The sequence below is a fragment of the Eleutherodactylus coqui genome, chromosome 7 (assembly GCF_035609145.1).
Source record: "Eleutherodactylus coqui strain aEleCoq1 chromosome 7, aEleCoq1.hap1, whole genome shotgun sequence".
NCBI lineage: Eukaryota > Metazoa > Chordata > Amphibia > Anura > Eleutherodactylidae > Eleutherodactylus > Eleutherodactylus coqui.
In genome coordinates this window covers 160,323,519-160,349,979 of record NC_089843.1, presented here as the reverse complement: position 1 = coordinate 160,349,979, position 26,461 = coordinate 160,323,519, and the positions used below count along the sequence as shown (strand labels likewise).

Sequence of the window (26,461 nt, the reverse complement as noted above, 5' to 3'; positions counted from 1 at the left end):
CTGATAGGTAGGTGATCCATCCTTGTCACAATGAGTGTTACTGACATCAATGGAGAGTGAGCTGCTGAGAGCAAAGACATTGAGTGATGGGAGTTGATTTAATATTTATGTCTTTCCTGGCTCCAAGGGGATGAATTCTATCACATAGAAGGTTCTGCTTGACTTAATACCTCTTTGGATTACATATTTCTTCTGTCTTCTACATTTCCCAGCCCTCCTTCGCTTTGTTGTTCACTTCTCTTTTTTCTTCTCTAATGTTGGGATGCATTCCACTAAATGCCAGAAGTGAATGAAAAAACTGCCGGAACGGAGATCTATTGGTCTCAGTTTCCGCAGATGTCTATAATTGCAGACATAGCTTCTGTCCAGGGGTTCCATCCTAATCCCATCTTTGGAATCTTAGACTTAAAGAATAGCTGCAGTTTTTTACACATTTCTGACATGTTAGCGACATGTCAAAAGTTTTGTTCAATGGGGACCCCACTGCTGAGACCCCCACTAATCGCTAGAATGAGGGTTTGCAGAGCTTACCCAAATGCTGTGCCTCCTTAGCTGCCTTTGCTGCATTTTGGCTCCTCCTGGCAGCTGAAGATGCAGCGTCCCATAGGAAGACCCCCGACACCTGACATACGTGGGGAGCTGAGAGGGTAAAGTGATGGCTTGTCACGGCAGCACTTACCAGACTCCTTTCCCAGAGGAATACATGCAGTCAAGCCCAGAGTATTACTTCAGGCCACCGTAGACACCCCTAGGATAGGGAATGCCAATAACATCAGAAAATGGGGGTTGTAGTTGTCACAGGTGACGCCACTGTTCCTACACACCGGAATGACCTTCGGCAGAGAATGAATGCAGACAGAGACAGTCTTTGAGTACCACAGGTAGGGCCCGGCATAAACTTTTACTTGCAAAACTTGAACAGAGTACACAAGGCAGTTCACTTTAAGACTTTACAGTGCAGGCAAATGACTTTCAAACATATTATTCTATTGTAGTACCTCCACTCCGACTCAGAGACACGCTGGTGGGACAATTAAAGGGTGTACCTCTACGCAGTGATCCTGGCTCTGTACGGTCGCGTAGGAAAAGTACCTCTGCACTGGCCTTGTCCAAAAAATTACTTACAATTGCTCTCTCACTATTGGGGACTCCATCCACTGACATCTAGAATACAGACATCACGGGAAATCTCTCCTCTTCTTCCATCTTTACCACAAGGAAGCTCAATGTGCTTCCATGTGGCTGTGTCTTAGACTCTCTTAAACCCAGAAGATGGAACTCTCTGGTAGCAGACAAGATGGAACTCCTTCCCGCTCTCTGACACTCCTATTTATATCTTCTTTCATACCATGTGACTTGACAGACTTGATACATTTACATGCAGGCAGCTCATATTTTGCAGACATTAACCCATCACATGCTGCCCCTGTGCAATACACATAACAGAATGACAAGACAGTTTCGCACAGTGCATCAACATAAGACAAACATGTATGACATTTATGGAGGGGACTAGGATGATGTGCTGGACCACTGCAAAGACAGCCACTTGGAGATCTTTAGAAGCTTTCTATAGACTTCTACATGGCCACCTTCAGCTTCTGGGAGGAGCCAAAAAACAGCTAAGACAACCGAAGGGGCACAGTGTTCAGGTGACCATTGTAGCCCCCTCATTCTAGTAATCAGCAAAGGTTTAAGCAGTGGGATCTCCACTGATCCAAACTTTTGACATGTCTCTCTGACATGTCAAAAGTTTGTGAAAAGTACAATCACTATGATGGAACCCTTGGGATATAGGGTGAAATGTGATGTGAACAGACCCTTATCATTGAAACCAATGGATGAAAGAAAGTCATTCCCACCAGCTAGAACTCTGATTTGCTATTTTCTTACATTATATTCCATGGCGTAAGGAAGAAAATAAAGACAGAAACCTATAACAAAATTCTTATATATATTATAGTGCTATAACTGGTTTATGGACTGTGATAGGCTCAGAAAACATCACAGAAAGAATATTGTCATGTAAGTGTGACACCATTTCCAAGTATTGTAGGAAATTCATATGTCCCATTACTAAATAGCTTCCTTCAATATGTATGTTTACATAGTTTTAGCAGGTGGACTTGGGATGGTATTCCAAGAACATAATAGGCTTCCAGCTGACTCTGATTAGAGTTATGGGAGAAGTAGATATTTTTTAGGTTGGAATATGGGAACGAGCAGGTGTTGGATTCATCAACCTTCTTTTTTCATCAACCTTTTACTTTTGGTCTAAAGCCCAAAATGACAAAGGATTCAAAATATGACTTGGGTGTAGTAGATTTTTAATAGAAATATTCCTTTCCTATATTTACCTTCACACATTCATTGTTTTATGACCATTCATCCTTTTGGTAATGAGGTCAATGTTTGTTTGCAAGCAAAAACTTCTAAGGGACAATATCTCCATAGAAAGGGAGTCTGACAGCGTGTACAGCAGTGCATGGCAGCTATACTGCTGCTCCATACCGAAGGAACTATAGTGCTTCCAAGTATTGCCTTGAAGTCCTGAAAAACTGTAAAGACCTGTCAAAAAAGTTTTAGCACATGTGATTGAATGTTGGTTTCTCTTTGTTTAGAGACATTTTGATTTAAAGGGTTATAGCATACATACTGAAAAACCTTTTTTCTATAAATATTGTAGTTGATGCATCTGCATTAACCCTCTCCAATCCACTGTCTGACGTCTAAAGACATTATGATTTAAGGCTGTACAGCTCTGATGTTGGAAGATGTCCGTCGGGGTTCTCATACTGTATTATGGCAGCCTCTCTCGGAGCTTATCCAATGTGTCACCTCATGCGGTACTGGCTTTAGCCAGCATCTAGCGCCATTGTATACCGGCAGAAAAAGAGTAAGCCTCCTAGGAAAATCAGAATAAAAATTGGATTGGAAAGGGTTAATGAATTGTAAGTTATCGGCGGATGCTATTTAGAAAAAAAAATTGGAGAAATGCAACCATTTCATTTGGACCGTCAAAGAAATTTAAAGGTGAAAACTGATATACCTGAATTATTTAACATTTACTTTGGGTCACACATAAAAAGTGTGCAAATAGTGTCACATAATAAGGGCTTACCAAATATATATAATAAATATGTGTCTTTTAAAGTTAATGTGCAAAGTATCTTTCCTAGTTCTTGCCCAATGCCAATTAGCAGCCTCAACGAGGTAGGATGTGTCTTCAATTGTCCTATTCATTTATTTTACACATTTATATACCACATACTTATTCCACAGCACTTGATGTCCCCATTGAGGCTCACAGTTCACCTATTAGTATGCTTTTGGAGTGTGGGGGGAAACCGGAGTACCTGGATGAAATTCACATAAGCATGGGGAAAAAATACAAACTCCATGCAGATATTGTCCTTTGTGGGATTTGAATCTAGTACCCCAGCACTGCAAGGCCAATGTGCTGCTCTACTTTTGAGTCTTTGTGTTTGTTGCAATGCTCATTACAACTAGAACAACTCAACTGAGCAAAGTAAATTGTTCTAAGGAATGTGGGTGGCTAATATGAAGACGTACTTGTTATATCTGCTTTGTGCGTGCAATAACTGCCAACCAAAATATATTCCCTCTAGCAATGTTCACACCACATTACCAGGAACCCCCTGCAGTATGAGGAGAAAATAAATAAAGGAGGGTAACTTTTCCTAAGGGGAACTAGAGGGTGACAACCCCTGCCTACTAGTGGATGGATAAGGACGCATCCACCCTCGTGCCTGTGCCACTCACTAACCCTGATAAATGACAAAGGAAATACTACCATAAGAGTAAACCAAAACCTCAAAGAAGAAATCTTGGTGATAAATCTCAGAACTTATCTGAAGAGCCGCTGAAAGAACCATGGAAACCAGATCCAGAGATATCCTCACCCCACAGCAGAAGGAGACTGCATTGAAATTGACTAGCATAGGACCCAGGCCAGGAGGAAACTAAAAACCCTCCCTAATTGCCCCCAGGTCTACACCAACAGCTGATACACCCATCAGAGTCAAAGAAGACCAAATGCACAGTAAAGCTCAAACTGACACAACAGTATTACAATCGTGAAACAGTGAAGCTTTAATGAGAGTCACAACAGAAAAAGCAGACCAAGCATTACCTCTATTGCACAGGACAAGTATGTTGAAAGTACCAAGCTCAGAAATCATAAGTTAACAGCCACTCAGATTAGAAAATGATTGAATGCTTCAGTGAGTTCAAGCAGCAGACAAATCTCAACTGGTCAACTGAGACTTCGTAAATCAAACCTTCATTGTAGAATTGTTGTAAAAAACCTATATTTGACAGAGACAAAGTAGAGGAAAAGACTTGTTTGGGCTCAGAAACACAGACATAGTTCAGGGGGATGAAACAAGTGGAAATCTGCCCTTTGGTTCGATATGTCCAAGTCTGACATTTTGAGTCTAACCACCATGTCTTTGTAAGATACCAACAAGGTGAACAGATGAGGACTGGATTTGTGGTTCCCACCATAAAGCATGGGGAGGAGGTGTGATGTTATGGGAATTCTTTGCTAGTGACATTATTAGCAATTTATACAGAATCAAAGACCCACTAACTAGCCTGGCTACTATAGTGATACACTATTCATGTTCCGACTTGCTCTAAGTTGACCCATCATCCATTTTTCAACTAGATAATGACCCGAAACACATCTCTAGGCTATGTAGGAGCTACCTGACAATAAAGGAGAGTGAGAGAGTGCTGCCTCAAATGACCTCACTTCCAGTCCTTTGACCTAAACCCATTAGAGATGGTATGGGATGAGCTGGAATAGAGAGTCACGAAAAGCAGATGATTAATACATTGTATTCGACATGGAAATGACTTCAAGATTATTAGAAAAGTATTCCTGGTGGTTGCCTCATGAAGTAGGTTGAGAGATTTTCCAAAAGTGTACTAAGCTGTCAGCAAGGCAAAAAGGGTGACTGCTTTGAAGAATGTAATATTTAAGAAAGTTTTGAAATTTGTCACCTTTTCTGGTCACAGTTTAGTCACTTCTTTGTTCTAATGACTTTGCAATTATTACGAGATGTTAAAAAAAGGAAAATGAAAGAAAACCCCTTCAATGAATATTGTCTTCAAACTTTGGCTAGTATTGTATTTGGTTGTTTTCTCCCATTAACTTAAGTAAAGGAAGCTTGCAGCATATACAGGCACATAAACACCATAGGTTTAGTATTGCAAGTAGACAGGCATACAGAGTCTATGGCAAATTTCTTGGTAAATCAATCAACCTATAGTAGACATTTGGGATGTGGGGTGAAATCACACAAACTGCATGCCCAAACACTGGACCCCAGTACTGCAGTGCTGAAAATGGTTTTAAAGACATTATCAAAACTTTCTTAAGGCCGGTTGCACATGACCGGGCCGGATTCTGCATGCGGGAGCACGCAGTGGAATTCTACTCTGTGCCCAACTGGCTTTTGCACGTACCTGTCCTTTCTTCCTCTTTTGTGTACTGCGGATGGTCTGCACGGCAAGCCATCGGACATGCACAATGCAGACATTTTTTTTCTTTAATCCTTGCTTTTCCCGCACCGTTGCTAGGCGATGATGCGGGTACCCGCGACCTTTCCTCAATGTCATTGCAAATAGGTTGAAGAGCTTTCATTGAGTTCAATGGAAGCCTTCCATGCGGAATCTGCTTATAAAAAGAGCATGCTGTGATTTTTCCTTCGCAAGCGGAAAAGCGCTATTAATTTCCACTTGTGTGCAGGAAAAAGCGTTTTTCTATAGCATGCTTTTAGCAGTATTTGCTGCGGAATCCAGAGGCAAATGCCGGCTCCGTAATCCGCAATGCAAATATGCCCATGTGCAGCCAGCCTAAAGCAGAGAAGAATCATTTTAACAATCTACCCCCAGTACTAAATATTTATCTATCTGCTTTTTTCCCCTTTCCCTAAGGCAGGTAGCTTGGTAGGAAAAGGAGACATAACTTGACTAACTAGTTTCTTTTCATCATGTCTTTATTTGTCGATAAATGATCCTTTTTATGGAAAAGGCAGTATATGAGTCTAAGAAGTTCACATAATATTCCGCACAATTAGAAGGCTACAAGAGCACGATTCTGGATTACATGCCAGTTACTACAAAATCAAAGTACAGCTCAATGCTTCTTTAGAAACTTGATATATCAGAAAATCCAGGCGCATTACGATCCACATGTTTTGTGTCAAATATTGTGCGCCCTCTTGTGGAATCACAAAGAATATCAGTGCAGGACAGAACAGTTCAACATTTAATGTCGAGCACTTAAAAATAATCACTTGTGGAACCAGCCTGTAACAACCTCAACCTGTCTCATCTGAACGTATATATATATAACGCTAGTACTAAAAATACAGCTAAAATAAGGGGCGTTTCATAAGAATTGTCGCAGTGTAGATGCAAATTTTGTCAATTAGTGCAGATTTTTTCGTGTTGTTGACTGCGGAATGCGTTCTGCAGAGCGTCTCCTGCAATTTCCTGTGTTTTTTTCCCGCAAACTTTAATTGTGGAATTACATCTCTTGTATGTTAGAAATCTACAATAATTCCAAATTTAATTTTGTAGCTTTGAAGTAAAAAAATGCGGATGTTAACAGGTACGTTACTCAAACCCCATAGGGAAAGCATTGTGACACAGAAATGTCCGCCTGTCCCAATTCTGCCCTGTGTGAACGGTCCCTAAGTCTTCTCTAGCAAAATGTAAAAATGCCCATTTGTGCTATAAGTATATCATAAACTGTATGTAACATAAATTGAGTGGTGTGCTCTATAAAGGAGTAAACAACTAGTTACACTATTCTATTATATTGAAAACCGTTCATTTAAATCAACACAATGCAGTACTTGCTCTAAATGAATTATATTCAGTACCTACATCAATGAGTATACTGTATGTCGCTTACAATCACTATTCGGCCGGGCTCACATGAACGTATGTTCATTGCGTATTACATGCGAAATGGTGTCAACGAAAGTACATTGCTTTTCATTCTTCCACTCACACTTGCATGTATTTAATGTGTATGTTACGTGCATAAAAGCCCTATTGTTCTCTATGGGTGTATTGCGAATACAATGTATATGCATGTTAATAGAAGACATGCGAAGGAAGTTAAACTGAAAACCAGAAAGTTGTAGGCAGACAGTGTAAAAGCCTATAGGGACCACCGACCCATCCAAGTTGTAGGCTGTGGATATTGGAGGCCATTATATACATATCATGGCTACTTTTGATATGGTCAAACTCATTGCCTTGATGCATCCGACAAGACTGTGCTAAAGTGGACAAAGCCAGCCAAACCAAGAGAGCGTCATCCTCTACTGAAGTCACGGTTCTCAGAGCGCCGCTAACAACTCTCAGCAACATATGGAAACACAAGAAAATGTTGCCTGTGCAATCATGTGAGCGCTAGAAGGGTGTTTCCATGGGGTTCGGCAACTTCTGACATTATTCCCGGCTTGTGTTTGTTTTTGCACGTCCCAAATATGCAGAATACAGTATATGCAAGCATACGTGCGCAATAATGCATGTATACGCGGGTAAAACACGGCACATTACGATACAGTCGTGTGAACCCGGCTTTAGTGTTGGATATTGGTAAATAGTATGGTTGAAGAAAGATGTGCATCAAATCCAACCAGGGAATGGGAGAAAATGTGGGTATAGGGAAAGGGCGGGTGTTACTTTTCCAAGTTTGCTTCCTCCCGTTGATCCAGAAGATAAAAAGGTTAACCCTTTGCAATCCAATTTTGGATTCAGGGTTTCCTAGTGGGCTTTCTCTTTCTGCCATCATACAATGGCGCCATCTGCCAGCTAGAGCCACTACTGTGGTATGGGACATGCTGGAGAGGCCCCCGACAACAGAGCGGCCAGTAATATACAGTAAGAATACCCTGTCGGACGTCTTTCGTTATCGGAGCTGTACAGCCTTCAATCAGAATGTCTTTAGATGTCATACAGTGGATTGGAAAGGGTTAAACAAAGAAACACAAGACATGATGACTCAATTTGCTGTAAAAAGGAAAAAAATACTTCCTGACCTCAAGACGCAATCAGAATGGAGGAGCGCTCAAACAAGACTTTTACATATTTCCATATGTACTAATGTTATTTAGTTGTAAGACATCAGCTAAACCTTGTTTGTAGCCATCACCTATTACTGCTGTGATCGGCTCCCGAGGCAGCCTATTCTATAGATTCACAGTTCTTACGATAAAAAAGTCTTGTCGCCTCTATTTCCTCTAAGCTGTTCTCTCTGGAGAGAGTTAATAGGCCCCAAACCCTGCAGACAGGTACAGCTGTTATTGGGCTCGTTAATACTCATGAATATGTTATTTTAATTTGATTTTCCAGACTGCACAGTCTACAGGGAAAGTGTATACAATATTATTAATATTTTAACTTCTGCTCAGAAATAAGGTCCCCCGTGGCCCTTTTCCATTTAGTTGCTTTTCCCTGTACTTTTTCTACCTTCAGGGTATCCTTGCTATAAGCTGTACTGCATATTCCATATATGCTCACATTGATACTGTATAAAGTGGTAATAATACATATGTACTAAAGAAGCCACAGACAGACCTCTAATGTGCTACCCTATTAATGTAGCGCATCTTAACATGCTGTACTATTCCTGTAGTGCAGCCAGTCCGATGTTCGGTGTATAAACGGCTCCGTACATAAGTAGTATAGGCATGCTATGTTAACGGCATGACATGTCACAAACGTTTGGCTTGCAGCTCCTCCATATGTACGTCATATGTATGACAGTATCTTGCTGGCCTTAGAAGCAGCTGATTTACATTGTTATTTGGTCTTTGATCTTTAAGTACATCCGGCTCCTTCTCTATAAGTGACTCTTCCAGATTTACACCCTCTAGAACATATGTTGCATGCAGATTATTAGTAACCAGATGCATAACTTTACATTTAACCCCAATGAACTTCATTTGCCAAGTGGATGCCCAAACACTCAGTATTTTCAAGTGAGCTTCCAAAAACACTATATCCACAACCCCTGACCCCCTTGTCTAGGCTTCAACCACCCCTTATAAAATTAAATTTGGTTGATTTGATAGCTTTTATCACTAGCAAAACCAAGCTGACCGTAAGTTAAAATATTATTTTCTGTCACTTACTCTTGCATATAGCTCATTAAATGTCCCTCAAACACTTGTCCAACAATGGGCACCATATTACAGTCCTCCAGCGCTGTGCCAAGTATATCTGAGGATAGGGTTACATAAATAACTGAACTGAACTGAACTTTTTAGGAAATTTTGGGTTTAATCTATTGAGTTCCAGAGCATTATTCACATTTACTTGATTTAAAATAGCTTGAACAATATCTACATTCAGCCATTTTACTATAGTAACCCTTTGCAATCCAATTTTGGATTCAGGGTTTCCTAGGGGGTTTTCTCTTTCTGCCATTATACAATAGCGCCACCTGCTGGCTAGAGCCGGTACTGTGGTATGGGACATGCTAGAGAGGCTCCCCGAAAACAGAGTGGCCAGTAATATACAGTAATAATACCCTGCCGGATGTCTTCCGACATTGGAGCTGTACAGGCTTCAATCAGAATGTCTTCAGACGTCAGACAGTGGATTGGAAAGGGTTAATTGATGTATTAAACCAGTTATCCAGAAACAAAAGTATTTTGCCAAAACTGCTCAGCTGCATTCCTGCCACTCTCGTTCCGCCAATGCCGAATTCCCTGTTAGTCTTCACTTCTTGCTACAGCTAGCCACCGATGACATCACTGACCCGAGGGTCAAACACTGGCTCACCTCGCCCGGTAATTAGCTGCCGCAGTTGCTTCTTGGAACATCAGTGCTCTGGGTCTGAAAGGGAAGATCAGTGGGGGGCCAGGCATTGGAGCAATTGGGAGAAGAGCGGAGCCGGTAGAGGAAAGCATGCCTCCTTTTAATTGTTCTATAGCAGGCTGAGTGGTTTCCAATACATTTTTATCCTCAAATAACCCTTTTAACGGCACTGGCAACAACCTCAGCTGCTTTCTCTTCTTTAGTACATACTAGGTTAAGAAGCCCATTTAGTAGCTATGCCTCCATGTGGTCTTCAGTAACCAACTCCACATTAGCGTTAGTTAACTGATCTACAAGTTCTAAACATAGAAAATTTTATACACTTTTTAATAGAATCTTTGGAGATTTATTTTTCTTTCCTTCTCAACCTGCCTATCATTTTTTCTTTTAACCAATGTTATCCATTTTTTAAGGATAGATGATCACTAGTTGATCGGCCGGGTCTACCGCCTAGGACCTTGGCCGATCGGTAGATTGGCATTCGCTGTCAGAACTACAATACACCGGGGTTGGAGAGAAATCAGATTCCTCCGACTCCTGTGTGGTGGCCGCTGCTGGTAATTGCAGGCGCCGCAACTTCCCAATAATTTTCAAAGGTTAATGCTGATGCCTCAGATTTGTATTTTTTCAAGTGCCCTTTAGTTATGTTTTGCCTTTTGACAATAGATGTAAATCATGTAGGTAGAATGCTACCTGATGAAATCTATAAGTTATAGGCATTATAAAGGATTTATAATTCATCCACTGAGAAGTAGTCATGCTTTATACTTTTTTCATACTACGTCTTCTGTTGGGAAGATTTAGGACTGAAACCCTCAAACATATACACATTTTTTTCAAATGCCACTTAGCGGCATCCATCACTCACAGGCTGTCATTATAGAAAAAACCACTCAGTATACATTTTTTTACTGTATGCCTCTATATAGAGTTGTGCAGTTTACTGGCGTAGTAAATGCCTGTGTGTGTTCCAGGTTAGGTTGGGCTCACACGGGCAGATTTGTATTGTGGATTCCGCTTTCACCGTCCGCGCAGAGGATCCGCAGTAAAACGCGGGCATTGAATGGCATGCATTTTCAATTTTTGGTTCACACTCGCAGATACGAATTGCTAATTCAGTGAGCGGAAGAAAAATCAAAGCTTGCTCTTTTTTCCTGCAGAATCCATATGGACGGCCTCCATTGATGTTAATGTAGGCTGTCTGACCCACAGCCCATATGCAATTGCGTATGGGTTGCAGATACCCTCATCATCGCTACTCGACAGCGCGGGAAATACAAATAAACCAAAAAATACTGTACTGTTCATGCCTGACGGTGAGCTGCCGCAGTCATCTGCAGTACAGTTAATGGATGTATGCAGAGTCACCAGCTGAGCTCACAGCTGGAATTTGCTGTGGGCCTTCCCGCATGCAGAATCCGACCCGGTCGGGTGAGCCCGGACTTACTCTTTGGAAAACTTTTAGACATTTACCTTATTACAGTAATGTCGACCTTTTACATAAGAGATTTGAAAGGAATGCTTTAGTTTTTTTATTTTATGATATGTCTCATTAGCAAAAAAAAATGCAGGGAAATCTGAGAACTTATTCACACATAGTTTAAGCGTGGTTGGATGGAGTTCTGAACCGCACCTCAAAAACATTCAGAATAGAAATAAACTGAAAGAAGCAATTATAAATCACCATGAAAAAAAATCTGTGTATTACTTTAGATTAGTGCAAATTACTGATAAAGCAGTGCAAGAATAGAATGAATTTGGCAATGGGGCAAACATATAAAACCATAAATATAAAGCTAAAAACAGACAAAAGTATATCAGATTCTGATATTAGCTTTGTATTTTAATAGTGCTAACATCGATACCAAGCTGAAAGCATTTAAGGGGCGTAACTATAGAGGATGCAGGGGATGTGGTTGCACCCAGGCCCAGGAGCCTTAGATAAGGCCTTTCTTCTCCATATAGGGAGCCCAGTACTAGGAATAAAGCATTATAGTTGGGGGCCCTGTTACAGGTTTTGCATTGGGGCCCAGAAGCTTCAAGTTACGCCTCTGAGCTAAATCATCAGTTTATCTTTCTAAAGTGTGACATTGCGTTAAAGGGGTTTGCCGGAACTCTAATCCACTGACTAGCTGTTTAAAGAGCCTTCAGTGCTGGGAGGGCCACATATTAATGACATATCCTAATTATTGCAAAAGGCATAGAAGAGGGTTTGTTTGGGACTAGAAAAAGGGTCTGTTGTTTTTCGTAAACAACGCCATATCTGTCCATAGGCTGTGATTGGTATTGTAGCGCATCTGCACTCAACCTATGGACAGAAGTGGCTCTGTACCTGGAGAAAACACAGACCCCTGTTCTAGTCCTGGATAAACCCCTTTAAAAATAAATCAAGTATAATTTTGTTACTAACTTCTACAGTCATGTAATGACTATAAGAGCAACGTCTAGGACTATATGACCCTTGGATCAATATAATACAACCAGTATTCAAAAGGGTTGTCTTAAACATTAGAGAGGTTGTGCCACAATTAAAAGTTATTCCCTAGCCACAGGATAGCGGATAAGTTGCTAATCAGTGAGGGTCTGAGCACTTGGCCCCCCACAATCTCTAGAGCACGGAACTCATGTGGTACATAGTGTTAAGGCAGTCCTAAGCTCTGGCTCATGACATTGTGGGTTTGATCCCCGCATGGTTCAGGCAGCTGGCTCAAGGTTGACTCATCCTTCCAAGGTTGGTAAAATGAGATATTGCTGGGCAGTAATAAATAAATTACCTGAAAGTGCTGCAGAATAAGTTGGCACTATACAAATAACAAGTCTCTTTCCCTATATAGAAAAACCACCCAAAAAAATCATTTTTTGATTTCTATACAGAAAGCCTGCAACAAATATGGCCCATGTGAAGGCAGCCTAAACGTTTCATACAGTATGGCCTTTGTGCGCTGCACATGTTGATTTCGGGCTGATATCTGTTCTACAATATTACAAGGTCATGTGCAAGTTGTTGATCTCCTGCAGTTGTTTGCAAACATGAATGCGTTCCACATTTTAGTGGCGCTGCAAACATCGCTGTTTAGTTATTTAATTATGGCTCATCTGGCGGTAGTGAAAATTCAGTTTTCACTGCAGACTTTACCAATTGTCTTTATCCACAACCCTGAAATCTTTTCTTCAGCCACTCTCTAAAGCAATGAATCAACTCTGACTATGGTGCAGTATCTAAAATCCCTTATGCTGTGTCCCCTCCTTTGCTTCCTAACAGATGTGTGATTGTTACACAATTTTAGTTTTATGATCTTATGAGCAATTGAGGGGATAATAAATCTTACATAAGTTCAGCTGCACACGTCAAACAGGTGTTCATAGTTTCCCCAAAATCCATATGTCAACAATAGCAGACTTCTACAGTTGTTAAGACGCAGCATATCTCAATGGCAGACTCAATTAGTTGTCCCTGAGCATTATTACACTCTAATATGACTAGAATATAGGCAAAAACAAAGCAATACACACAATATAAAATGTTGCAGGGAAAACTACTTCATAGGAGATCTGCACCTATTTCAACATTAATGAAAAGGATTGGTGGTACTTCTTTCCGACTCGTACTTGGTTCCCTTACACTATTATGTCACCTGAGTAGGAGCTGTATACAGCTATATATGGGTTGGGCCACCAAGTGGTGCCAAGATTTCATACATCACTTATAAAATCTTGGCACCCCCAGGGAGTCCAACCCATATACAGCTGTATACAGCTCTTATTTAGGTCAATAGGAACCATACAGCTGCATATTGACCAGTAGAGGCCTGAGCTGCCAAGTTTTTTGTAACTTTTTTTTCCATACCACGTCATCTCACAACTGTACTTTTGTTTGGTCAGCTGGTTGCAAGCAGTGGGCACAACTATCAGAGTAATAGCAGCTGTTGGGGTCCCCGCAGTTAAGGTGAGGTCCAGCTAGAGATCACTAAGGTTGATGGAGAAGAAAAAGAAAGGGCAACGTAAAAGTGAATGCGAACACAAGAAGACCAAGGGATGAAAAGATGGATAGGACAGGATGGAGGTAAATAACTAATTACAATTATTTGCTATTAGGGGTATTTAATGTGTAATGGAGCCCCATTCTTATTTGTTATTCCTCTGTTTAACATTTGCCATGTGCTTATTCTAGGCAAGTAAAGCCCTAACTAAGAAAAAGGAGATATATGGAGCGGGACTTGTTATTTGTATATGCCAACTTATTCCACAGTGCTTTCAGGTAATTTTTTATTACCGACCAGCAAGCTGGGTATTCATTTTACCTTGGAAGGATGAGTCAACCTTGAGCTGGCTACCTGAGCCCTGTGGGGGATTGAACTCCCAACCTTCAGGTTGTGAGTGGGAGCTTAAGACTGCATATTGTTGCTTTAACACTCTACACCACACAAGGCCCTATATATAGACCATCAGAACATGTCTCCTTTAATGAGTATTTGCACAGCCAGTGGATATGAGCACTTTTGTTGCAGTATCCTGCACAGTAGGTGGACAAGAGGGCCTTTATGGAAGGAAGGTTCTGTAAAGCCTCCCATTCAAGTGATCCCAGAAGAAGGTCTTAACCAATCAGTAACTGCATATCCTATGAAACATTGATGCCTTCACATGGAACACATATTAGAAGGGGGAGGGGAGACATTTTTCCATTTAATTAAAATAAAACTCATTTAGAAATTGATGGCAGCAACACATCTCACAAGAGGTGGGGCAGGGGTGACAAAAGGCTACAAAAGTAAGTGATACTAATGAAAAACAGCTGAAAGATCAATTTTCTACTAGGTTACATGACTATGAAAAGAGTATGTTAGAGAGGCAGAGTCTCTCAGAAGCAAAGATGGCCAGAGTCTCACCAATTTGTGAGAAACTGAGTCTAAAAATTGTGGAAGAATTACAGGAAAAAAAGTTTTGCTACATAAAATTCCACAGACTTTGAATATCCCACCATCTACAGTACATAATATCATCAAAAGATTAAAGAATCTGGAGAAATGCATGTGCACAAGGGACAAGGCCGACAGTCAATATTGGATACTCAAGATCTACAGTCCCTCTAGTGTCACAGCATTAAAAACAGACGTGATTCTTTAATGCAATTCACTGTATGGGATCAGGAATACTTCCAGAAATCACAAATGCAAGTTAAAGCTGTATCATGCAAAAGAGAAGGCAAATAATCAACACAATCCAGGAATACTGTCTTCCTTAAAATGTACTGGGACAAAATGGAAAACTTTTACGTGGTCAGATGAATCAAAATTTAACATTGTTTTTGGAAACCACCAACGCTGTGTCCTGCAGACCCAAGAGGAGAAGAAACATCCAGATTGTTATCAGCGCACAGTACAAAAGCTTGCTGTTAGGTTGTGCTGGCTGGAATCTGTTGTACTATGGTTTCTAGCAGCACAAGCCCACAGGTGCAGCATGATTGTGCTGGCTGGTTGTGGTGATCTCCTGCTAGCCAATCCCCTGGGTCTTTGCTAACATATAAACCCAGTTCCTGTCAGTGTATGTTTGGTGTCCAGAGTGAGCAGTCATTTATCATTGTCCGTTGCAGCTTGCTGTGAGTTGGTTGGTTCATGTCAGTTTGTATGCTTATTTTCTGTCAGTTTTGTGTCAGTTTGTTGTGCTGTTTGCTATTTCTGCGCTAGGGTGGCCCTTGGGGTCCTCTAGTAGATGTGTCTTGCTAGTGTAGGGACTGCAAGACACGAGGAGCCTTGCCGTGGCCTTGAAGCTTAAGTTCATTGGCCAATGTACAAACCAATGCCTCATACTTTTATACCTATATTATCTGCTTATGTGACTATGGTATGCATGATGATTGTTTGACTCATTTTGTCAGTCCCTTTGTTATGTCTGTCCGCCAGTCCAGTCTGCAGCATGCAGTTCTCTGTCCAGTTGGTGTTTCTGCCAGCATGTCCAGTCTGTATTCTGTTTGAGATCCCTGTTTTGGGGCACGTTCGTGTAGGCCATGTGCTTATTTGCACACGAACATAACACTTGCATCTGTGATGGTATGGGGTTGCATTAGTGCCTATAGCATAGGCTGGTCACACATCTTGATAGGCACTATCAATGCTGAGCAGTATATAGAGGTTTTAGAATAACATATGCTCCCATCCAGACAACGTCTCTTTCAGGGAAGGGCTTGCATATTTCGGCAAGACAATGCTAAACCACATACTGCATCCACCACAACAGCATGACTCCGCAAAAGAAGAGTCCGGGGGTTGAACCGGCCACCTGCAGTCTAGACCTTCCAACAATAGAATACATTTGGCGCATTATGAACCGCATAATGTGGCAAAGAACACCCAGGACTATCGAGCAGCTAGAATCCTACATCAGACTAGAATGGGACAACATTCCTCTCCCAAAACTCCAACAATTGGTCTCCTCACATCCCAGAAGTTTACAGACTGTTGTACTAAGAAGACGGGATGCTACACAATGGTAGACTTGGCTTTAGCCTAACTTATATGAAATATGTTGCTGCCAACAACTTCTAAATGAGTTTAATTTTTTTTTTTTGAAATGACATTGAAAAATGTCTCCCTTCCCCCTTCTGATATGTGTTCCTTGTTACATTATGAATAAAATATGGTTATATGAGATTTCTAAATCATTGCATTCTTCTTTTCTTTACATTTATTTACATTTTATACAGCGTCCCAACTTTTTTAGATTGGGGTTGTATACATATATTTCATTACTTTGTAAAGAACTCTGCCTGGAGTTCTTCTCTTTCTAACATTAGACAACACATTGTGTTCTTTCAGGTGAACACATTAAGACGCCCGGTACAGGCAGCTCCCAAGTGTCGGATGCCAATCAAGGTTTCCTATTGAAACACTTGCAATGTGTCCCAGTGTTTACAGGACAAGAATGCATTGAAGGTGCTAATAATGTCTGTCTGAATGTAATCCATCCCTTTGCCCTTTCATCATTGCTGGAAATATGTTTTAGACCTGAACACCTCTTAGATTTCCTCTTTTTTTCCAAAGCCACCTTTTCTCCTATTAGCCCTGAAGCAAAATACCTGAACCTGATAGTTTTAAATGTCACTTCTTCACTTGGTTCTCACTGATATATTTATACCAAGGAGGGCGACGGCGGACTGTTTACTGAAGGAGCGTCTCTTGGGAATGTGCCTGGACCAAGAGACATTAAAACAAGTTAAATGGTGACTATAGTATTTCACTTTCACATAGTAATAGGCAGCAGCTATAATATAAAGAGACACGACTTGTAGTTTGTCTTGGTCATTTATACGTATTCTCTTTTTCACAATGGTTATTTTACTTTCATTAAGGAAATATGAAATTCTACACCAATGGTAATTGAGTGAAAAGGTGTTTTATCAGTCAATGGTATTAGAATCTCTCTAAAGTTTTAGTTTCTTCTAGTATTATTTGCTAAAGAGGTTGTTATGAAAAGGAGCTTATCACAGTACGTCTGGCGTATGCGGAGGGGTGTAGTATGACTGTTAGAAATGGTCATGCTGCTCTTCTGATGGGGGTAGTGTGAGGGACTGGTGGCTGTGTTAGTGGGGTGAACTAACTATAGAGGACAAGCCTCGTTTTGATTCTTTTCCTAAACTATCTGGTAGATCTTTCATCGAGACATAGTACCCTACAATAGACTGCAACGAGTTTGAAGTATGTGGAAAATCTGGTTGTTTACTGGTCACCTAGGTAAGCATATTCCTGAGGCTGTGATAAAAGCAATGACAGTGGAGGAAAGTCTATAAAGTAAGTGCTGTTTTTCCATTTATTGCCTACAGAAGTTGGACTGAGCAACCAAAACGTATCTTGGTCCAAATTATCCAAAATGTATATGCATGGACGGAGTCAAACTAATTTATTTGGTAAAATACACTCTAAGGCCTTGGTCAGACGAGCGTGTTCTTTTGGCCGCCTATGGTAGCAAAAAAAAATGCGCTCCTTGCATAAGTGGAAAATGCGTGAAGGGGCAAAGTTTCATATGGGCTGCGCATAAAACTTTGCCCGTTCACTAGAGCAGCTGCTCCACGAAGGTCCCCTCATCACTGAACACTGTCACAGCACTGTGTTCAGTGATGATGGGACTGCAGCGGGGATGAAAGAATCCCCTGCCACAGCTGTGGCAGAGGAGTGCGTGAACGGGAGGAGGGGGTTGAAAAATAAGACCTACCCTGAAAATCATCTCTAGCTGTAGAATAAAAAAAAGTTAACTCACCTAGAAGCGCTGTCCGACTCTTCTCCCCGATCCCTGGCAGTCTTCTTCTGTCTTTCTGGTGGATAGGGATTGAGAAATCCCGGCATCCTGAAAGCGCTGCCTCTGATTGGCTGAGTACTGTGACCAATCAGAGTCAGCACTCAGCCATTCATTGAAAATCCTCGCTGCGAGGGTTGCCTTCATCCCATTACTTTCAATGGAGTGGCAGCAGTACCTTTTAAATGTCCTGCTGTAAGCAGTGGGGAACCTTTTGGAAGCACAGGACTCAATGGAAACTCATGCAAACGCGCACCTTTGTCCTATCGTTTTCAGGTGCACGCTGTTTTGCACTTCAAATTTCACGCATATGAACGCTTCTATAGGAACCCATTGGTTCTCACGCATTAATAGTACAGGCAAGAAAAGATAGGACGCATCTTCCTGCTTTTTTCTTTCAAATTCGCATGCAATAGCGCAGAGTTTAAATAGTGCAAAAGAAAAACAAAAAACCCTGGTTCATGCTCTAATACTCTCAGTAGCGGGAAGTGTATTAGCGCATGTGTCCTTGACCTTAGTTACAAACTACAAAAGACTTTCTGCCACATCCCAGCACTGGGGGTCTCGTTTACAGTTTTGTGGTCCCTGAGGTTCATATACATGAGCAACGATGTTTAACAAATTTTCTGTGCCATTCCTAAATTTGCTTGTGACGAGGCAGCTGATTTTGGAATCGATGCTGGAATTCATGTTGTACTTTAGCAATGGATTCACATTTAGCAAACTTGAGCACGCAAAACGATTTCTCCTGCGGTGCCGCCATTGTTCTATAAACTGTAAACAACAAGAAACAGCGCTACTGTGTGGCAGAAAATGGAACTTACTGGTATGTCATAAAAAACATTGAACCTTCCTCTTTTCAGTGATCTGTGGATTGTGCACCTGTCTTTTGTAGTGAGTAATTAAATCCCCAAATCTGCTCCTTCTCTTTGAATAACCGTGTATAGGAACAGATAGAAAAAAATGGGTCCTTTTCTTATGCGAGTTCTGTCCATATCTCAATCAGTCAGAACTCGTGCAAGGTAATGACCCGTGTAAATATGGCCTAAAACATGCTCCACTATGGCCACTCATATCTCACTCATGAAGAAGAAGATATGGAAAGAGATTATTCAAGAAATGACTGTCCAGTAGAGATGAGCGAGTATACTCGCTAAGGCACATTACTCGAGCGAGTAGTGCCTTAGCCGAGTATCTCCCCGCTCGCCTCTAAAGATTCGGGGGCCGGCGCGGGTGACAGGTGAGTTGCAGCGGGGAGCGGGGGGGAGAGAGGGAGAGAGAGATCTCCCCTCCGTTCCTCCCCGCTCTCCCCCACCCCTCCCCGCCGGCCCCGAATCTTTGGAGACAAGCGGGGAGATACTTGGCTAAGGCACGACTCGCTCGAGTAATGTGCCTTAGCGAGTATACTCCGTCATCTCTACTGTCCAACATTACTTGTCCATTAGAAAGTGTTGCATAAGAAAGGTGACGTATTGAATCTACAGTTAACCCATGCAGTGTGCAAAGGTACACCTTGCGGACCGGCAGGGATATTTTCTGCTGGTCAACAGCTTTGTCCAAAAAACTCTAATTGAAACAAAATAGTAATTAATGTTGAATTTATATGTCTTGTCAAGACTCTTGAATCCATTTTTCAGTCTGTAGAATATGTACATTTTTCAACTACTATCTTAATTGGTGAAACAACAAAATCTAATTAGCACAGCAACACCCAACCAATTACATAATGATTTCAAGTCACATGTTGAATAAAAACATTTATCTTTGTTCCTGATGTACCGTGGCCCAAACACTGAACTTCTACGATATTTCCACTCTGCATCAGGCTGTATGTGCTCAGAGTTCTGCAAACCGTAATACGGAGGTAATATACTTCCATGTATCTATTCACATGGCCATTTCTTTAAAACGCAGCATGACCTATTTTTTAGATTTTTGCCTCCATATTGCTATTATTTACTACTTGACAATTATGGATCAGTAGTTGCTCAGTAGAAAGTAAAAGGCAAGCACTGATAAAATACTGAGGACATATGTTTGTAATGTAATCTGTAATACGGATCTCTATTATGGACATCCTACAATACTGCCATATAAAACCGGCCTCATAAAGATGAAAAACATCGGTCTACGAGTCTGCAGTGCGCAAATTACCAGAGATATATAGATACAGCAGAGCTGAGTTGCTCGGTGAACCAAAGCTGGATTCTGTCATTTGATACAATTTACAGTAAAGTAATGGTGTGCTGTTATCTCTGGTTTTTAGGTGGGTTGCAGGTAAAAGTTCAATACTATGTTACCTTAGTGAAGAAAAGAAGCAGATACATGACGAAATCAGTACTACTAAATATGTTCATTTCTGTGATTTGTGAATATATATCCATAGCCTGCAAACTGGATCCATAAATATGTAGCAGGGCTGCGGAAGGTCCTGTATAAATGTACATATGATTACACTCAATCTCACAATTCTGCTGTCAGATTCCTTTTAAAGTCCTATAGTAATGAGTTGAAGTACCACAACTTTGGCCCCAGTCCAAACTAGCCTTCCAGCAGACATTATATGCAATATGACATACGCAGAAGAAAAAAAAAAAGAAACTGGAAATTACAAGCATTACACCATAGCACCAGTCACCCTCCAGGTTAATTAACAGTGAAAGTTTAATCACAGCTCATGCATGACTCCAGGAACTACACAAATATATTGTTGAAAAGGATAGAGCAGGATATAAAAAGGAACAGATTTTTTAGAAAATACTTATTTTGACTGGAAACTGGAAAACCAGGAGGTGCACAGTTTAAGATAAATAAATCACAATTTAGAATTTAACATGTTACAAAATCCTGATTAACACAGGATGTTTTTTTATATGTAACTATCCCCATCTGTGAGACATTTTTTGGAATAAGTCGGGCTGCAGACTTTTTATGTTTGTTTTATGCAATTAAGTCTGATGTTGTCTATTAAGCAAATAACTAAGTTAGGAATAATGAACGTAAAAAAGTGCAACAAACTCTAAACAGCAACTTGAAAGGCTCATAGGCACTGTAAATGCATTATAGGTATACTGTATAGTGTAAAAGGGACATTTCTTGTGTGATATATTGATGTATCATCACATATCTATCTATCTACCCATCTACCTATCTATCTTTCTATCTATCTATCTAATATCTATCTCATATCTATCTATCTATCTATCTATCTATCTATCTATCTATCTATCTATCTATCTATCTCATATCTATCTATCTGTCTAATATCTATCTATCTACCTAATATCTATCTATCTAATATCTATCTATCTATCTATCTATCTATCTATCTATCTATCTATCTATCTATCTATCTATCTATCTATCTATCACTTATCTATCTATCTCATATTTATCTATCTATCTATTACTTATTTATCTATCTAATATCTATCTCATATCTATCTATCTATCTAATATATCTCTAGTTCTATATCTGTATATCTATTGTATCATCTCCTTGTCTATTGACCAATTATCGATCAGTCTATAAATATATGTAAACTTTTAGCTGTAATATATGTATGTTTTACAAAAATCCTAATAGGATGGTGGTATTAGTAGTAGTAGTAGTAGCTTTTAGTATCTCCACATGTAATAAAAAAAACAAAAAAACTTTATTTTTAAAGTTTAGTCCCGGTTATTAGGATTCAAGAGTCATGTGAAAATCTTGCCTTGGGGTTGAAAAGGAGAAAGTCCGGTAATCTAATGCTGGTGGTAGTAAAAGTTACAAATTAGCATTTAATGATGCACAGAACAAATTGTATACATACATATGGTTCAGTAATCGCCTATATGGAAAAAGTGAAGACATTGAGCATCTTGTGATCTATATCTTTCTCCCATTCTGAGACACATGCATGTAATTAGTGTTGATTTATTTAGATCAATAATTGATGTTTATCTTGCGCTGCCCTATCAGGTAACCTGTCCAATGTGTTATTTCAGTTGAAATTATAATGTTCTCTTCTCTTTGACATATTATATGTCACTTATCTTATGATGTGTAGTTCATGTTAGCTCATTTTGAAGGGAAAAAAAATGTGTAAGAGGCAAGTTAATAGAAGCCAGATGGTCGGTGTGATAAGATGGGGTGCTGGGAATATCTGTCTAGTATGGCCAGAGCTGAAGGGATGAATTCCCTGTCTGCACATCTTACTGAGGAACCGAAGACTGCACATAGGACATGCAATGAGACTTACTGCGAAACCAACCACACAAGTTAGGGTCAGTGTGACCACAGCCACAGCACAGCTGTTCAGCATTCATTGTGTTATGAAATAGCAGAAGTCACTGCAACAATAATTTACAGATGTAGCAGAGCTGAGTTTGTCATTTAGCACAACTCATCTTGATGTGTCTGTTAAATGCCAGTCCAAGAGAGAAACTGTTACAAATAACAAACCCAACTCTGCTACATCTGTAATAGGAATTACTGAAGGGTCAAATCATTTTCCTTTTTTATGATTATATCGCTGATCAATAATATTTAAATATCCATGCAGAAAAGGAAACATAAAGAATAAGCTGCTTTTATTGAAGCCTCTATGTACTATACCTGCTCACCAGATGGGATAGTAACTCATGTCAGCCCACAGCATTCTAGGTATCATTGCCTCCACTTTAATAACATCATTCACTACCAATCATTGCAGTGCACATTAAAGTACAAAGTTCAGTTTGTCAACTTTTTTTCCTGTACTTCGATTCACTATTGCTCTTTTCAAAAACGCACGCAATTTTTAACAATACATGCATTTTTTTTCGATGCCGTTTTTAATTTTAGTCGAAAAAACGGCAAAAAAAACTCCAAGTGTGAACGCAGCCTAAAAAGCAGCATGGTGAAATGACTAAAATGGTACACTTATCTATGATATATATTGTACATTTCCAAATCTGCTTTCCGTATTCCGTTACATTTCCTTTTCTCATCTACAGATTACCCGGAGAATATATGTTTGCTAATCCCAGTTTGTAAGTGCGTCAACTACAGCTTACAAACAAATGAATACCATCCACAGTCATCAGTACAACAAGACTCAGATTAAGGATGAGTAAAGGCAAGCATCTGAAACCACACAACACCCAGTCCAGAAAGTAGAATTTGACATTTGGTGACACCCTCATACCAATGATCTTTAAGGCTAGTAGTAAACATAAAATAAAACTAATAGTATCCATTTTTTCCTGACTAGAGAATTCATTTTTTTGCAGCATCTTAAAACTGCACCTCTCTGGAGAACTACAAGTGCCATATTCACATTGATGCACATTGACTGATAGGGTAAGATAGGATAGGACAGGACAGGAAAAGTAGCTTCAGCAAAAACATCAATCATCTTCAGTCTAGAGAAATATGTGAATGACCTGTTCTGTGACTGATCAAGAACTAAAACTTCTTAAGTAAGCTCCTACTGACATGATGTGCCAGGGCATTAAATCTCAAAGTGGAGAATCTCTTAACTAATTTTCGACGCGAGGAGTAATTGCTTAGACTTCTGTCCAAATTGTAATTCTAGCAATAAATAATGTTTCAAACCTGGAAAAACTTTTTGTCTGCTATTGGTATATATCAGCAATTAATGGTGTAAAATATATTGGTCCTTTGGGATGAAAAATGATCTTTCTACTCATAAGTGTAGTGGTGATAGACATATTCAAGTATATACAGGATAAGTTACTAAATATACATACTTGCCCTAGATAATTATCCAGATACTCATAACTGGACGATGTTTACAAGCAAAGATGGACTTTAGCCTCTTTACAGGACTTTTTCTTCCACCTCTACTATACAGTTTGATTATTGTCCAATGAAGTCAATTCCACAACATACTATGGTAAACAATAGGCAATAACAGACACAAATGCATTCTCCTTATTTCCAATTATCCCATACTTTCAAATTAAAGTGACTATACCTTATAAAATAAGAAGTTTTCTCTGGAAGATACAACAATATGCAGCAATCATGGTGAGGCACCTAAAAAAATATATGAAGCTAGAATGAAATGTTACCTGTCCAAGGTTCTTCCCTTTCTTGTGGGAAATTCCATGCTGGAAGCTTAAAGACCTGTTGGTGGCCAGAGTAGGAGTCTGTACCACTACAATGGACTTGATGGAGTTGACCTTGGATCTGGAGGTGTCTAGTTGGGTACTCTCCACCATCAGGACTACAGCTAGTAGAGGTAGCAGACAGCAGCACTCTCCATTCCACCCCAGGAAAACCATGTTCATCCTTCAGCACTGAGTGTAAGTGAAGGAAAGAACTATGATACAATTCTCCAAATGTCTGAAACAGAAGGCACTACGGGATCTGTTCTCTCTAGTTTACAATCACACCCAATAACTTTAAACAGTTACTGGAGAAACTGCACATCTGGTCGTTTGAATACATGGGAGTGGAAAATGCAATGCATGCACTGAAAGTCATCAGCATTCAACAACCTCCTGGAAGATTCACTAGAATTAGGATTTACAGTTGAACGCTGGTGATATCTTCAGTTTTAGTGTCCATGAAAAGGGGGTCCAGCTCAGATGTTGATTGTCCTCCTAGTAGGGTCCAGCAGCATCCTTAGACAGGGATCCAGGTGAGCATCTATATGGCTAGGATGCTGCAAGAACAATTCTCCAGTCCCATTCAGAGAGTCAGTCCAGCAGAGAGCTAGCAGGGATGTACAGAACCTGATACATACAAACATTCCATGTGTTTCTGACTCTTTCTGGCTTCCCCTTTCTCTTTGGTCTTTAATGACCTCAGCTCCTTTCTTTTTATAGGTTTCCACAATGGGTTTCTTTCCCCCGCCCACATCCAGGAGTGACAAAGCATGAAACTGATCCCCCAGTTACTTCTAACATTTGGAAGGAAGAAGCGAGAAGGAGAGATGCCCTCCTGAGAAGTTTATCTACATGCTTCCTACAATCCCGCATCCTGGAGTGCACAGACTAAATGCACACCTCATATTCCTTCCCTGCTATGAGCTAGACATTAGAAGATCCACATTACACCCAGGCACATCCTATTGTTCTGTCTTTCCTGCCCTACAAACAATTACTGTGCAGCTGTTCCACAGGAAATATTTCCTTTTTTTTTCTGTCCCTATGAATGTCAGACATCCCTCATATACAAGCATTCTATGTGGGATGACCAGAGCATGATGCTGTATGTTTCTAATATAGAATGATGTCTAACAGTGTTACGGTAAATATATTTCACCATATGGTTAGCAAATCAAAGCGCAGGCTCCAATAAGCATATGGGCAAGATCCCAGCTCCCACAGATTAGTAATTGGGTACAGGTATACAGGCATTTATGTGCTTTTTCTGATTTCGGAATTCCTGCTAAGTAATGCAAGTCTGTTTTACATGAGTGGTTAATAAATGTTAAATCAGATCAGCTTCCTCTGAGCGACAGTAAGTACACGGTTGGGGATGTTAACTGCAAAGTGCTCAGACTGTAATATACAATGTGATTGCAAATTCCCGTAGAGCTGTAAATGACTGCCAACCCTCATGTGTATTATAGTGGGAGAATGTTCAAGGCGTTGATGGAGGTTACCGCTGGGCATAGTTTTTCCCCATAGGCATGGGACTTAAAATGGCCCCAGAGATAAAAGTCTAAGGGTGTTATGTCCGGCGACCTTGGTGGCCACTCAACTGAACCTCTATGCCCAGTGTCCAGGAAAATGGACATCCAGCCATCTGCGTACAGCCACAGCAAAGTGCCGAGGTGTGCCATCCTGTTGAAAGTAATGTGAGAATTCGTTGTTATCATTAAGCACAGATGGAAATATAGTATTCTGTAACATCTGGAGGTACTTCTCGCTGTTAAGTGATCTGTTAATGATAAAAGGCATTGGCTGTCAGACACAAATTAACCAAATTTGTTGCTTAACTCCTAAACGAGTAAAGATAGGGCAAAACTTACACATCCATTGTATTCCTGAGTAAATTCAAGAAGAGATTGATATATTACATGACCCCCTTCCCATTTGAAAAACCTGAGCTGAATTCTATATGGCTGAGTTCAAAATGGCCACAGAAAACATCTCCTTCACCAAAAAATGCAGTAACCCTCCCAATTAATACCTTCACACGCCTTGGAAATCAACTTTCTCATTATTACACCAGTTAAAGGGGTGTGTCTAAACTTTTGTGTGTGTGTGCGTGTGTGTGTGTATATATATATAGTAGAAAGCCCATCCCAGGATGGCAACTGCAATCTATACATATAAATATCCATACTTCAAAGACTTCAGTGGAATT

At 40.3% G+C, this 26,461-nt stretch overlaps 1 protein-coding gene across 1 annotated transcript in view; it reads right to left on the bottom strand.

Annotated features, from left to right (window-relative positions):
* The window catches only part of DKK2 (dickkopf WNT signaling pathway inhibitor 2), a 79,142-nt gene extending 53,973 nt beyond the window's left edge, over nucleotides 1–25,169 (bottom strand). The window contains exon 1 of the mRNA XM_066573896.1: nucleotides 24,214–25,169. Within this exon, the coding sequence (XP_066429993.1) occupies nucleotides 24,214–24,432 (219 nt within the window). The 5' untranslated portion in view covers nucleotides 24,433–25,169. The remainder of the gene's footprint in view (nucleotides 1–24,213) is intronic.
* Between the last annotated feature and the right edge of the window lie 1,292 nt (nucleotides 25,170–26,461).